Source organism: Diceros bicornis, chromosome 39 (assembly GCF_020826845.1).
Source record: "Diceros bicornis minor isolate mBicDic1 chromosome 39, mDicBic1.mat.cur, whole genome shotgun sequence".
Classification (NCBI taxonomy): domain Eukaryota; kingdom Metazoa; phylum Chordata; class Mammalia; order Perissodactyla; family Rhinocerotidae; genus Diceros; species Diceros bicornis.
In genome coordinates, this window is record NC_080778.1 from 10,518,278 (window position 1) to 10,531,676 (window position 13,399).

Consider the following 13,399-nt stretch of genomic DNA (forward strand, 5'->3'; position numbering starts at 1 on the left):
GGGGAGACTAATTTCTAAATGGACCCCCAAAATATTTTAGAAATCAATATGCAAACTTATCCCAAAAATCATTTAGCAGTTCTAAACTCAAAAGCATGATTCAAAGTAACACACCACAATTAGCAATAATGAAGAGAGAGAGAAAAAGAGCCACAAATATACAACGCTTACTTGTTGGCATAGCGACAATGAAGGCTTTGGAGTGAGGCCCCATTCCTCTCCTGTTAGCGGCCCGGATTTTGAAAAGATAGCGTTCCCCAGGCTGCAGACCGTCCACTAGGGCAGAAGTAGTGTCGCCAGGATAGGTGAGGGACTTTGCTCCAAATGGTTTGAGAGCCGGGGCGTATGAAAGAATGTATTCTGAAATGATTTGGCAGACGGTTGGAAGGAGGAAACTGAAAACAGTCCTGTGTCCAGCAGACAGACTGTATGGGCAGGATGAATTAGAACGTGCATTACTAAAATTAATACTCAGCAATGCACGCCAAGTCAGCAGCTGGAGCGTAAAGACGCAATAGAAGGTGAACCAGGATTCATTCAGGCCACCAGACAGGGCTACAGAGTTCATCAGCTGGCAAGTTTCTATTTCAGCAAATGAAACATATGGAACCTGGGAGCCCAATCTTCCTACAATTTACCAAAAATATTTACACTGCGTTTGGGTTTTTTCTTCATTGTATTTATTTACCAATTTACTATGACAGAATTAAAACATCCTGAGTAGAAGAAACCATGGAAAAAGAAATGACAGCTGCTAGGAATTAATTCTGAAGAGCTGCTGACACCTTCAAGAGTTTCAATTTATTAATCTGGGCTATTTTTATTTGCATATTAAGCCAGATAAATTCCATCTTTTGAATATAATTTCACTTTTGTAGGAATTATAAAAGTTCTTACTGAATATAAGCATATAGGAAAGTTCACAGTATTTAAAACTGAGAGGAAAAATTGCTAAGTAATAGATTTATGCGTTGTCTAATGTTTCCATCTTTAATTGGCTATATCTGTAGACATATAATACCCTTCAACTTTGAAAATCATAGCAAATTCAGTCCAAGGAGCTAATATATGTCTATGCTTATATGGAAATACTGTAACATAAGGAAGCCATGTTTCAAGGCATAATTTTCAGCCTCAACTAAAAACTGTCATGCCTATCTTCCTCCCAATGAGCTCAAGATTTACAAAACTTATCAAGAAAAATAATTTGAGTTACAGTAAAGCCAAACAATTATCATACTTCCTAGGGGAGCATGGAAGATCTTTTCTTTTCTCTAAGATCTAATCTTTAAAAAGGACATTAATTTTAAAACTTTCAACCAAAAATGCTTTTGCAGCATTTGTCCGAAAAAAAACACAGTATTCTTTTCCCTTTGAAAATGAACAAACTAGTCATTTGTGGTGGTCAAAAGTAAGAATTAGGAGAGCCCACTGTCTATAAAATTTTGTAATTCAGATTTTTTTATGGATTCAATTCATCTGGAAAAAATTTAACCATGTCAAAGGATATTTTTCTATTATGTTTTATATTTCTCATACATAAAAAATGCCCTAGTATAATTATAAATTTTCAATCCCACCACTTACTACCCAAGCAGGATTAAGACATGTGAGTTCTTTTGGACATAAAAATTCGGTAGCTATTATTATATCTGGCAATATTTAATTGACTACCAGGGAGCTCCTTTCATGAAACAGCTATAAATATAAACTAAGATGTGAGAGAAGGAAAGAAAAAAAATAAGTAGCATGGTAATAAAGTCACTAAAGGAGCAATAACTGACTTTTTTTTTTTTTTTTTTTTTGGTGAGGAAGATTGTCCCTGAGCTAACATCTATGCCAATCTTCCTCTATTTTGTATGTGGGACACTGCCACAGCATGGCTTGATGAGTGGTACGTAGGTCTAAGCCCAGGATCTGAACCCACGAGCCCCAGGCCACTGAAGCTGAGCACGGGGATTTAACCACTATGCCACCAGGCCAGCCTCTAACTGACTTTTTTATAACTAAAAAAAGTCGTCAGCCAAAAAATGTCTTCATTCAATTTTCAGAAGGCTTTTCAGAATCACAACAATAATACAGAAGGAGCCAATGTTCAAATCGTCATAAAAAGAATGACTAAAGGGGCCAACTAAATATTTCTTCTCTTCGTTTGTTTCTCATTTATTTCACTGAAAAAATGAGCAAGAATAGTACAATATATTCCCAAAAATCTTGAAAATGAGAAAGCATTGTTTAGAAAATACTATTTCACATCTACCTTCCTTAACTTCTATTGTTCCGTCAAAAGACATTCTTACAGTCCAGCAAAGATGACTTACAGTTGAATACAAAAGAGAATGATTCAATTTTTTCAATTAAGAAATTCTCAAAGGAGACTAGTGATAATCTTCTGGATTTCATTAAGCTTACACAAACTGTTCACAGTTTCTGGACATATTAAAATTGTCTTCCAAAATCGAGTAACAATAATACCCTTAGGGTACATTTGTATAGACAATGTCAGGGGAAAACCTCAATATGGCCCTTTAAAATATCTCCAAACAGACTTCTGAAAGGTTCTTGAATGTTTTCACATTAAAAAGAAATGATTTGTGCTTTTATTTAATATTCTCAGCAGACTATTTTTAAATTTAACTAGTGATTATTTTATTCTATTTTCCGTTTTTAAATCTACAATATTTTTTTCTATTTTGTCATATTTTCCTCAACCAAAAAAATAATTAATTAAAAAGGCTGACGAATAGGGGAAAAAATCCATTTTCCATTTTATTTTATTACAGGACTTGATTTTCAAACCCATTAAATATTTATGGCCCCGTTTAAGACATTTATGGTTCCACGGGGTTCCTGCTCACTCCTACTTTCCATCATCTTACTAGCACAATGAAATGACCCATAGCATAATAACAAGGTGTCATTTGTATGGGTAAAGGGTAAGATGTCACACCCATACAATTAAAAACACCCCTTCTGATAGCAGCACCAAAATCCCTGTGTACAGGGAAGATGAAAAGTCATCTTCAAGACAACCTGGATCTTCCTGACAATGAAAACTCTGCATGAAATCTCCTTGTCCGTTGAGTTAGCACCCCATATACATATGTTGTTTCTTTATTGCTTCTGCAGTCACTAAACCTGCCATTAGAACCAGCGTTTATCAGAGTCAAGGTACCATCTCTCTTTGGGCCATTTCACTCCCGTGTGCACCTTCTACTTTAAGGAAGGAGGTTCTTACCTTTCACTTTCCCCTCGGTCTCAGGCAGCGCATCCCAAGCTACGGTGACAGCCGTGGCTTTGCCATTGACTGGCCAGACGTTCAAGTTTTCAGGAGCTGTGGTAGGAGCTACAAAAGGACCAGGATCCAAGGTTTAAAAATGCCCTTGTGGATACTCTAAAAGTATATGACCTATGGTCCCTCCATACACATTTTTTATTAAAGAGCTACTGTGTTAAGTTTTATTATACATGACAGAAAATTCTTCACTTGCTCTTTGTGCAATATAGTGATTTATGACAGTTCTACCAACTCATATAGTGAGTTTAGACATATCTAGGGAAATGCTTTTAGGAATTCAGAATTTCTTTCATTGCTGAATATTGAAATATACAAAGAACATTCAAATCCAGCTCCCACTTCTTTTTAATAAAGCTTTTAAAGACATAGTTTAAAAGAAAATAATTGTAGCCTTGAATAGAGTCAAATTCTCGCCAAGAATCAAACACAACCTCAGCCTTAGGAAAGAAGGGTTTCTCCTCCACTCCAGAGCTGTGCATTACTCAGGGGCATCCACACACATGGGTGATTTATGAATACTCCACGCTGCGATTTAATGTGCTCCGCATGTCAGAATAACATGCTAATGAAAACGGCCAGTGAAGGATAAAACATGGGCCCAAGGAAGGTTCTTTGCGTTCATATAAACACTTCCAAGATTTAGGGTTAACGTTGCTTTAAAAAATGCCTCTATCACTATTGGCTTATTAAACTGTCTTTAAATCTTATTTCAGGGGTAATTCCCAAGTTGAAAAACCAAAGCCCATTTTAAATACAGACCAGATTCTGGCGTTCTCTGGAAGACAGAGGTACTCCACTTGCCATCTCTTTCACCCTGTGAAATACGGACTGCAAATTCATACATGGTGTCTGGAATCAGGTTCTCGATCAACACGCGTCTGTTGGAGATCTGCTTGTAATCCCACCTTGCTGACTCCCCCTTTTCTCGATAGCGCACAGTGTACTGTCTAGAAGAAAAGGCAAGGCAACAGTGCACCCAGTTGACCAATTCTCCGCAATTGAACACTAGATTCCTTGCTGTTTTTCCTTCCCCATAAGTGATGACTTCTGGAGGTAAGTAGAGAAATCAAAGAGGAGAAAAATCTAAATTTCTGCCTATGTTATGGGCTCAAAGAATCGACTTAAGTTCCAGGGAAAGGCATCTGAAGTAGGCTAGGAAAGATGGAGCTTAGTGTCTTTTCAAGACCAAAAAGTCTTACTGCTCAAAAGCTCAAGCAGAGACTAAGAAGGGAAGGGAGAGAAGGCAAGTACCTTATCAGGGATGTGTGCGTGTATGTTTGTGTATGCATGTGGTGTGGAAAGGGCAGTATTACGAACCAGAATTGGCCCAAAGTATCTTGGCTTTCTAGAATAGAAAGACAAGAAGACTCATTTCATGGCAAAGCAGGCTTGTTTTCCATAGGTTCTAGAGGAAAGGCGACGTGTGGTTTTGAGTAGCCTTACTACCTTATAAGAAGGAACAAAAATGAGTAACAAAGAGAGCAGGACAGAGTTGCTTATAAAAGGAACTCGTGTGTGTGATTATCAGGGAGAGAAACATGGTGTGCCCTAACATGGTAATATTCAACAATCGCAGACAGGAGACATCCTCAACACTCTACGACTTGCAAATGCCATTTACTGCATTTCTTTTCCAAGAAATTTTCTTTGAGACCGCCTTTCAATAGAAAGCATTGGATGCAATAAAAATGTGCTATTCATTATGATGTTTAATAAGTCAGGATAAGACTTCAGTTGCAGGCATGGCACACCAATTAACACAAGAGTTGTGCTAAGAAAACTCAAACCCTCTTTTGTTTTCTTCAAGAGGTTGGAAATCAAAGTCCAATGGTAATCAGGAACACTTCATGTTGGGGGAGACCATCTGGCCAGGGAGAGAATCACTATGAACCTTCCAAAGTCTTTCAAAAGAAGCAGATGTCTTTTTTTCACTAGCAGACAGTGACAGAAACTATATCTAATCCAAATAACAGCATATATATATATAAAATCTCAGCATTATATTTCCTTCGTTTTTTTAAAGTATATTCACTTTTCCTGGTTGCAGATAGGTTCAAAAATTAAGACGTAGTGACTAGGCCACCAAACCTTTGGCTTTCTCTTGGCTATATAAACTATTCAGTCATTTAACACAAAAAATTTTGATGACTATATTAGTCTGCCACTAACTGGAAATGGTATTCGCCAGTGGCCTCTTTAACACAAAAATTATTTTAACCTCATGATTGGTTTTTCATCTATTGCTCTTGCAAATCAATGTAAAAAACGGAATAATATAACGTCATGGCTTAAGAGAAAATACGGTGCATTTTGTTATGCACAAATGAGCTGGACATGAAGCAAGTCAGTGTTTGAAGAATGTCTAAAAGAGGAATTCCATGTGCAAGGCATTAGACAAACGTTCACCACTCTACATAAAAATCCTTCCTACTGCCACTCTTCCCCGATAACAGGAGGAACGGTAAGACTCCTCCCAGGATGGACTCACATCCTCTGCATGGGAACAGATCATGAATGAGACAAAGCAAAACACAAATAGCAACAAAGAAAGAAACAATATCTAGGAAATTTCCAGACACAAGATTTGAGCAAGTGAGATGTGCAGGCCTGCTGTGTGCATCACACGAGGCCCTGGTAACACCTGATCTGCGGGAGATGAGTGGCCACACTCGGGATCAGCTAGATTGTCATGGAGTAGTCTGCCGTTCAGCTACAGAAGAGGCCAGGTTTCATATATGCCAGAAGATACGATCATTCAAATAAATACATGTCTCTCCAGGGCCAGAAAAAACACGTCTCACACATAAAGACAAAGAAACAAGGAAAAGTACCTTGACGCAACAGCTTTCTTCTGTTTTTCCAAAACAGGATCCAGCCAGGCTACAAGCACAGATTGGGATGACATAACCCGGACGTTGATGTCTTCAGGCATGTCCATTTCATCCTCTTCTGAAACGACAATGGGACACATGGAAAGGCTGTCTCTAACAACAGGCTCTGCCCTGAGTTCCTTGGGCCCCCAGAGTTTATTATTCACCCTGTATAATTTTTTAATTGCTTATGCTTAATGTAGATAACATGAAAAGAACAGAAAGTGAAGCAATTATTTGATTGGTCGATGTAGAAAATCCTAGTCTCTCCTCTTGCTCTTCTCACACAGTCTGAGAAATTGGCAGGAGATTTAAAAGCTGCCCAACTCAACTGACATAAAGAACAGTCCCAGAGGTATACTTAGCCTTGGCCAAAGATACTCCAAGTAACTCAGTGTTTTGCCAGTATGCACTGTAATTTCCTGGGAAATAATGCAATTTTTACAGGAAGCAGAAGTTTAGGGGAAGAAAAGCTCAAATCAGAGCATTTCCTTGGCCCTTGTGGCATGAAACGAAAATTCTGATTCAAACAACTGCACAAATCACATTGAGTTCAATGTCCTCACATTTTAGAACATGTGATTCTGAGGCAGATTACACGTTATATTCAGATATAAAATAGAATTCAGTTTGCCGACTTCCAACAGGATACATCATTGTCATTAAGCTTATAGTTTTTGTTCAATCTCTAACTTAAATACTCACAAGATGTCTTTAATTTTGCTTTTTAGTCTCTTGGGTTTTCTGTTTTGTTTTTTGTGTGTTTCGTTTTTTCTTTTCACCTTTCAGGGACCATGTTTCAAAAAGATGTGGCTTTTACTACAGGAAGGGGAGGGTGGAATTATTTAGCCTGTTAGAAAAGTGATATGGACTTCTTCGATAGCAGCAATTAATGAATAATAAAAGTGAAACAACATGTATGTGAGACTTCTGTTATACAATGTAAAAAATTATAAGAATTAAAAATATAAAATTATAATATACAAATATATGTAATAATATAATAACACATATTATATAAAATTATAATCCACAAATAAATTGTGAATTCGTGAAAATAATTATGCTATAGGTTGCCTCTTTAAATTAAGGCACATGATCCAGAAAAGGCATATGTAATTTGTTAAAATATAAGTAATACAAAAAATATCTGTGAACGGATGTGGAAAAAAGTATCCCTTAGTAAGTGACCGATGATCAGGCTATCAGCAAGCCACTGCCACCTTCTGCTCTCTCTTCTCAATGCCATTTTTACACAATTTTAGCTGAAATAAAGTTTGAGTGCATATCTTGCATGCCACCTCTTCTACACCCACTGTTGTTTCTCTTTGTTCACAGTCTGTTACCGAGGCCAATTTATGCATGGATCAGACTGTGCCTAAATGGAATAAGTACTTGGCTGCTCCTATCTTGGCAAACCTACAGCACAGTAAAGCCATTCAAAACATACAGAGAAATACATTTCATCACAAGAACACTCTAGCCTCTGAACATAAAAGAAACACGCTTGCGTCCAAAATGACCAAGTCGGCCCCATTGTTTCCTTTATACTCAATAAAATCCATGTAATTCATCACCCCGTCAGCATCACTTGGAAACAACACTGCATTCACACCTAGACCACGGCTTGACCAGAAGCATCCTCAGAAACATACCTGAAATCTTCCGCTTCGTTAGGGCAGCCCTGTAGACTGGCTGACTCCGCCCCTGGGAGTTCATGGACTGCAGGGAGACCACATACACTGACTCGGAGGCTGTGGACCAACGAGCAAGGGATGAGGCTCTGCGGTTGGTGTTCCCTGAACACACATCCCTAGTTGTCTGCGTTCCTCCCACCTTCCCTCCTTCCCATCTCATCTTTCTGGGGCATTCCCACTTCCTCAGGACAACTCAAGATGAGACCAAGCACTACAGGAACTAAACTCAAGAACAGTATTATGTTAGAAAATGTGGAAGTGATTTTTACCTATAGTCTTGAAAATGAAATGGATTTCTAGCTCATCAGCAACAAAGAAAGATAATAATGTTTAAGAAATAAAAGAATAGCATGTTTACCCACATAACTCCCCCAATTTCTTTTTATTTCCAAAATAAAAAAGGGGTGACTCTGGTTATATCTTTCATCAAAAAGAAGAGAGAGAGACAAGAACAGCCAGTGGGCCAGGTTAGCAGCCCAGATGTGATGCTGTGCCCTTCGAAACTAAAATCCTCGGAATGGAAGAGTTTAAACATATCCTTTATTTCTGGATTGTTCTTTCAGTTAGTTCCCCCCACAGCCCCCTAAAATGCACTTTGGGCCCACTAGTATTCAACTTAACCTAAACTTGAACACTTTATTTGAAAAAAAATTTACAATGATGAAATAAAACTTGTAATTCCTGAGTACTATGGAATCATAGAGTCTGAGACCCAGGTGAAACCTTGGTTATCTTCCAATTTGACCTTCTTATTTTACAAATAAGGACATAAAGTCATAAAAATTGATTGACTTGCCCAAGGTCATGCCCCTAAGAGGGACTCATGATCTTCCCTTTACCCAAGGTTGTTGATGCCTAACTCTAGTCTCTATTGACTGAGCTTCCTGTAGCAGTCTTAATCAATTCCAGAATAAAAATGAGGCAACCTGATATATTTCTAATGCACATAGTTATATCATCAGGTAATACCTAAGAAAATTAATAGAGGTGACGCTAAGATCCTAAAGGAAAGTTATAACACTGGAATCCTTCCTTCAGGAATTGCAAAGTTTCATGTGGCAGTGGGAAAATAAACATTTTGTTTTTACAAACAGCATGTTGAATTAAACATAAAAGGAGACCCGTGTTCAAAAACCCCACACAGAGAGCCCTATTTATGTAAAGTAAACTGCTGTAGACTAATCAGATTTCAAGGGAAAGAGATAATATTTGACAACCTGCTCTCTCTCTATATACAGGGCAGGTGAAACTCACGCTGTGCCATGAGTAAATTATTTAGGCTCAGGCTCTCACATCTTATCCTACCAGAGACTCATGAAATGCAGGTTTTGTAAAAGGGAGGAATCAAGTTTGTAACACTTGGACTCATAGAACATCAAATAAGCTTCTAAACAGAGGAGTTACTTCAGATCTGTTCACTTCTCAGTGCTGTTGACAATCGACACACGCCAGAAGACAAGAAAGAAAAAACTCTGCCATTCAACTTCACCATCCAGAAACATGAATAAATACCCAACGTGAAAAGCAGTGGCCCATCATTTATCAAGAACCACCCAGAAATGAATAATTTCCCACAATTGACATTTTTACATATTTACAATGGAATTCTTAAAGTTCTTTGATTTTGTTTATGCCCAGATTCTTGATTTGCTGAGTTCTCCAAATTAAACTTGGCCCAAGATTATCGTGAAGCAAGAGCTTTGTACTGCAGTGAACTAGAATAACAGCTCACATATATGGAGTCAAGTCTCTTCGCTGTGTTAAGCATTGCACATCAATTCTTCATTTAGTCCCAACAAAGCTCATGAGGAAGTTACTCTCATTGTCTCCATTTCAGATGAGGAAGCAGGCTCAGAGGGGTGAGATGACCCACTCAAGGTCATGGTCTGAGTGGCAGGGCCAAGTCTCACACTCAGTTCTGTGTGGCTCCAAGCCCCAGGCTCTTATGATGCAGGTGAGGAGGGAGCAGGGTCCAGAAATAAAGGAGCACCAGTGATACTGGCTCAACATAAGGTTGACATAAGGGATGCCATGTTGTAGGAAAGAAACCATATCGTAACTTTGAATGATTTCTGACTAACTAACCCGGACATGCTCTGTGGATTTTATGGCCCCTCCCAGCTGCTATAAGTTGATAACTTTGTTCTTTTGAGTTCCTTAAGAATGTGATGACACCCAGGCAGAGAGCCTATGCTGAGAGCCATCATCAATGACAACTGAAAGATCTGGGTATAGGGCATTGCTCTGGTCTCTGATGCATATCCAGTAAAACAAAAGACTATAGTTCCTGATAGGATAGATGTCTGCCCCCACCCGGAGACCACCCCTCTATATACCTGGCCTGTGGTCTTTGTTCTGTAAGCTAGTTCTTTCAGACATTAGTCGGCCATCTTCCCCCTTGCTAGCAAGCTGTAATAAAGTCCTTTCTCTCCTATCGCCTTGCCTCTTGACTGTTGGCATGTCTTGCGTCAGGCAGACGACCCCCACCTTGGGCAGTAACACCAGCCCCCAGGGCCCAGAAAGTGCCTGACACCTGGATAGGCCGCAGTCCACCTCTTCTTCATAGAGAGATAATGTAGCACATACAATGGTATAAAAACACACTTCTTTCTGTGCTCCTGATTATTGAATAAAAAGTGGAAATAAAATTACCGAAATGACCCCAGCATCACCAGCCCAGTGACCCCAGGCACCCCCCCATTGTCAGAGCCAACACTTTTGCTCACTTCCCTGACCTCAAGTGGACCTCGAGTGTGTGATGTGCGAGAAACTCCGAGTGTCTCGACTTCTGAAGGACTGTCGTAGCTTTCTGAAGGAGTCCAAACTGAAACGCCCTCATTCTTCATTACCATCCCGCTCCCACTTCATGTCCTGGGGCTTGCTAGCTCCTGTCCCCTCCACATTCCCAGGGTCCCCTCACACTCCCTGTGGGCCTCCTTTGACCTTGGGACTCAACACTGGCGCTCAGCACTTCCTGCCTCCTGGGCCTGCTTTATTGACTCCAGGCCACTTTCACCATAGGGAGCTCTATTCACTCTGTTGATTGTCTTCATGAGCAACTGCTGGGGTCCCAGTACCTGGGGTGGTGACTGACATAGAAGATGCCCAATAAGACGTGGTTAATGAATGACTCGGAGGGTGGGGTTTCCTGGACCTCAGGCCCTCTTTTCTCCAAGTTCCTTTAATGTCTGACCATTCTCTGCAGTGCCACACTTTCAATGGCATCTTGGTTATAAACAGAATTAAACTCCTATGCAGGATAAAACCCGGAGAAAGGCGTCCCATAACACAGCAGGCCCACTCCGACATCTCCAGGGAATTCACTTCATCCCGTCCTCCCCGCCACGATGGAGCAAGTGTCCAGTGAGACGTCCTCCTCCTCATGGTAGCCTCTCAGATCATTCACGATGGCAAGTCCAACGCTTTTTACGTGGTGGAAATTCAAAAGCTAGCACGTTGTAGCAGAATCCCAAGAGGCCTGCGCTGTTCATTCAGGCTGGGACTGGAGCTCCCCCCCAACCCCACCTCAGTTCCAACAGCAAAAAAAATCCTTCTGCTATCCTCAGGTGAGCCAGCGGTTCACTACTGAGGAAATGAAAAGATAGCACCAGTCAGATGAGAAACTTATCACTACTAAATAACATTTTAATGTGAGGTGTCTATGAAAGACTCAGAACAATGAAAACTTTCCACCTAAAAAATGCTCTCCTGCAGTATCAAAAATGCAAAAATAGTGGTTCTTCTCCTCTGCTGATATTGTGGGTAGCATTTGGCCCACATCACCACAACAGAGCCATTTAACCTGCATGGTACAACTATTCGGGAATGAATGACTGAAGAGTTTCCAAATGATTCGGTGGCTTCATTGACTGAGCCTCTAGCTCCAGGTCTCACTGCTAAGACGGAAACCAGGCTTCACAAAGCACTGACAGCTCAGATTTCTCCATTTTCTTCTGCCATCCCTCGTGGTTTCATGTGGCATTGGAGCAGAGAGGCAGCTAGTCTATTTCGGCTGGAAAAGGTCTGCAATCTGTATTTTGAAATGGCTTCAATGCTATGCCTGGCTCACTGCTGCCTGGGCCACCACAGGGAGACCAAGTAAAGCCCACAGAATGCCACAGCTGACTCTGTGCCATGAACACCCAACAGACTTTTCCAAAAGAGTCTTCAGCAGGTGGCTGAACAGAGTAGCAAATAGAACGGTGACTTCCGAGTGTATTTCAGGGAGGAAATCCAGCCTGGCCTTCCACTCAGTGTCTCTACCAGATCAATACGGCCTAGTCAGTGCCTGTCATGCAGCCCAGGGAGCCAGCCTTGGGAGTCCTGAGGAACTTGGAGCTGCTTGTCCAGACTTCAAAATGTTGTGTGGTCATGCCTTTAGCAAAGCAGATCTTGTTCTCAGAGCACCTGAGGAGCGTGGGCCCACCAGGCCTTCTTCCCACAAGCAGACCTGTTTGTACCACCACCATTCTTGCCTTGGGCTGAGCTCCAAACCACTGTTAATTGCTGCTGCGGCCCTGGCAGCTCTCGCTCCTGGGTTCTCTTCTCCCCCTTCCTTCTACCATTCCTCCGTCTTGTCTCTAGCCAGTCTCAGTTCCTGCCGTTTGCTCATCCCTCACTGGGTCTGAGAGAAGATCTTATTTTTTATACTTACATAGGTGCCAATGGGTGCCATTCTGCCTTCTCATTAGTGACTCCACTCACATCACACAGACCTTCTCTGTCTGCCCTTCTCCGCTATTTTGCCTCGAGCCATTCCTCTTTCCATCTCCAGTCCATCATCACGTGTGCTGGAAGCTGAACAACACCTGACTACCATGTGAGGGAGGGACCACTGGATCCTACTGGAGGCTTCCAGAAGGGCCCAATAAGCCACACCCTCTTCCTTGCCTGAGTACTGATCCAATTAGGAAATGAAGGAAGAGTAAGCAGTGGGGGCCAAAATATTTATTGCTGGGGCCGGCCCGGTGGCGCAAGCAGTTAAGTGCGCGCACTCCACTTCTGCGGCCCAGGGTTCACAGGTTCAGATCCCGGGCGCGCACTGACGCGCTGATTGCCAGGTCATGCTGTGGCGGCGTCCCATATAAAGTAGAGGAAGATGGCCCCGGATGTTAGCTCAGGGCCAGTCTTCCTCAGCAAAAAGAGGAGGATTGGCATGGATGTTAGCTCAGGGCTGATCTTCCTCACAAAAAAAAAAAAAGAAAGAAAGAAAATATTCATTGCTGGTACACACTAAGTTGCAGAACATGGGGACACACGTACTTTCTAATACTGAACCTCAGAAGTAGACAGACTTCACTGCTCAGCAGCCCTGGGCCCTCCAGGACTGGGGCACAGAGGCGCTGAGCAGAACGTGTGCCTTCTACAGCCCAGCTTCCTCCCAGGAAGAGGAGATACGAAGGGACCGAGCCACGGTGAGCCAGTGTCTCCTGCCAAACTCATCAAGTAGATAAGAGGGTGTGAGGGAAGGCGGAGAAAAGCAGGAGAGTTGCAGCCACTGGCACTGACTCCACACCAAGGAAGTGCCAGGCGTG

The 13,399-nt window shown here is 41.4% G+C and overlaps 1 protein-coding gene across 1 annotated transcript in view; it reads right to left on the reverse strand.

Moving 5' to 3' along the window:
• FNDC1 (fibronectin type III domain containing 1) overlaps positions 1–13,399 on the reverse strand; it is a 101,668-nt gene that overhangs the window by 41,667 nt on the left and 46,602 nt on the right. Inside the window, exons 6-10 of the mRNA XM_058534059.1 lie at positions 7,824–7,922; positions 6,130–6,247; positions 4,058–4,245; positions 3,239–3,346; positions 172–360 (exon numbers count right to left, since the gene is read on the reverse strand). Coding sequence (XP_058390042.1) covers positions 172–360; positions 3,239–3,346; positions 4,058–4,245; positions 6,130–6,247; positions 7,824–7,922 — 702 coding nt within the window. The remainder of the gene's footprint in view (positions 1–171; positions 361–3,238; positions 3,347–4,057; positions 4,246–6,129; positions 6,248–7,823; positions 7,923–13,399) is intronic.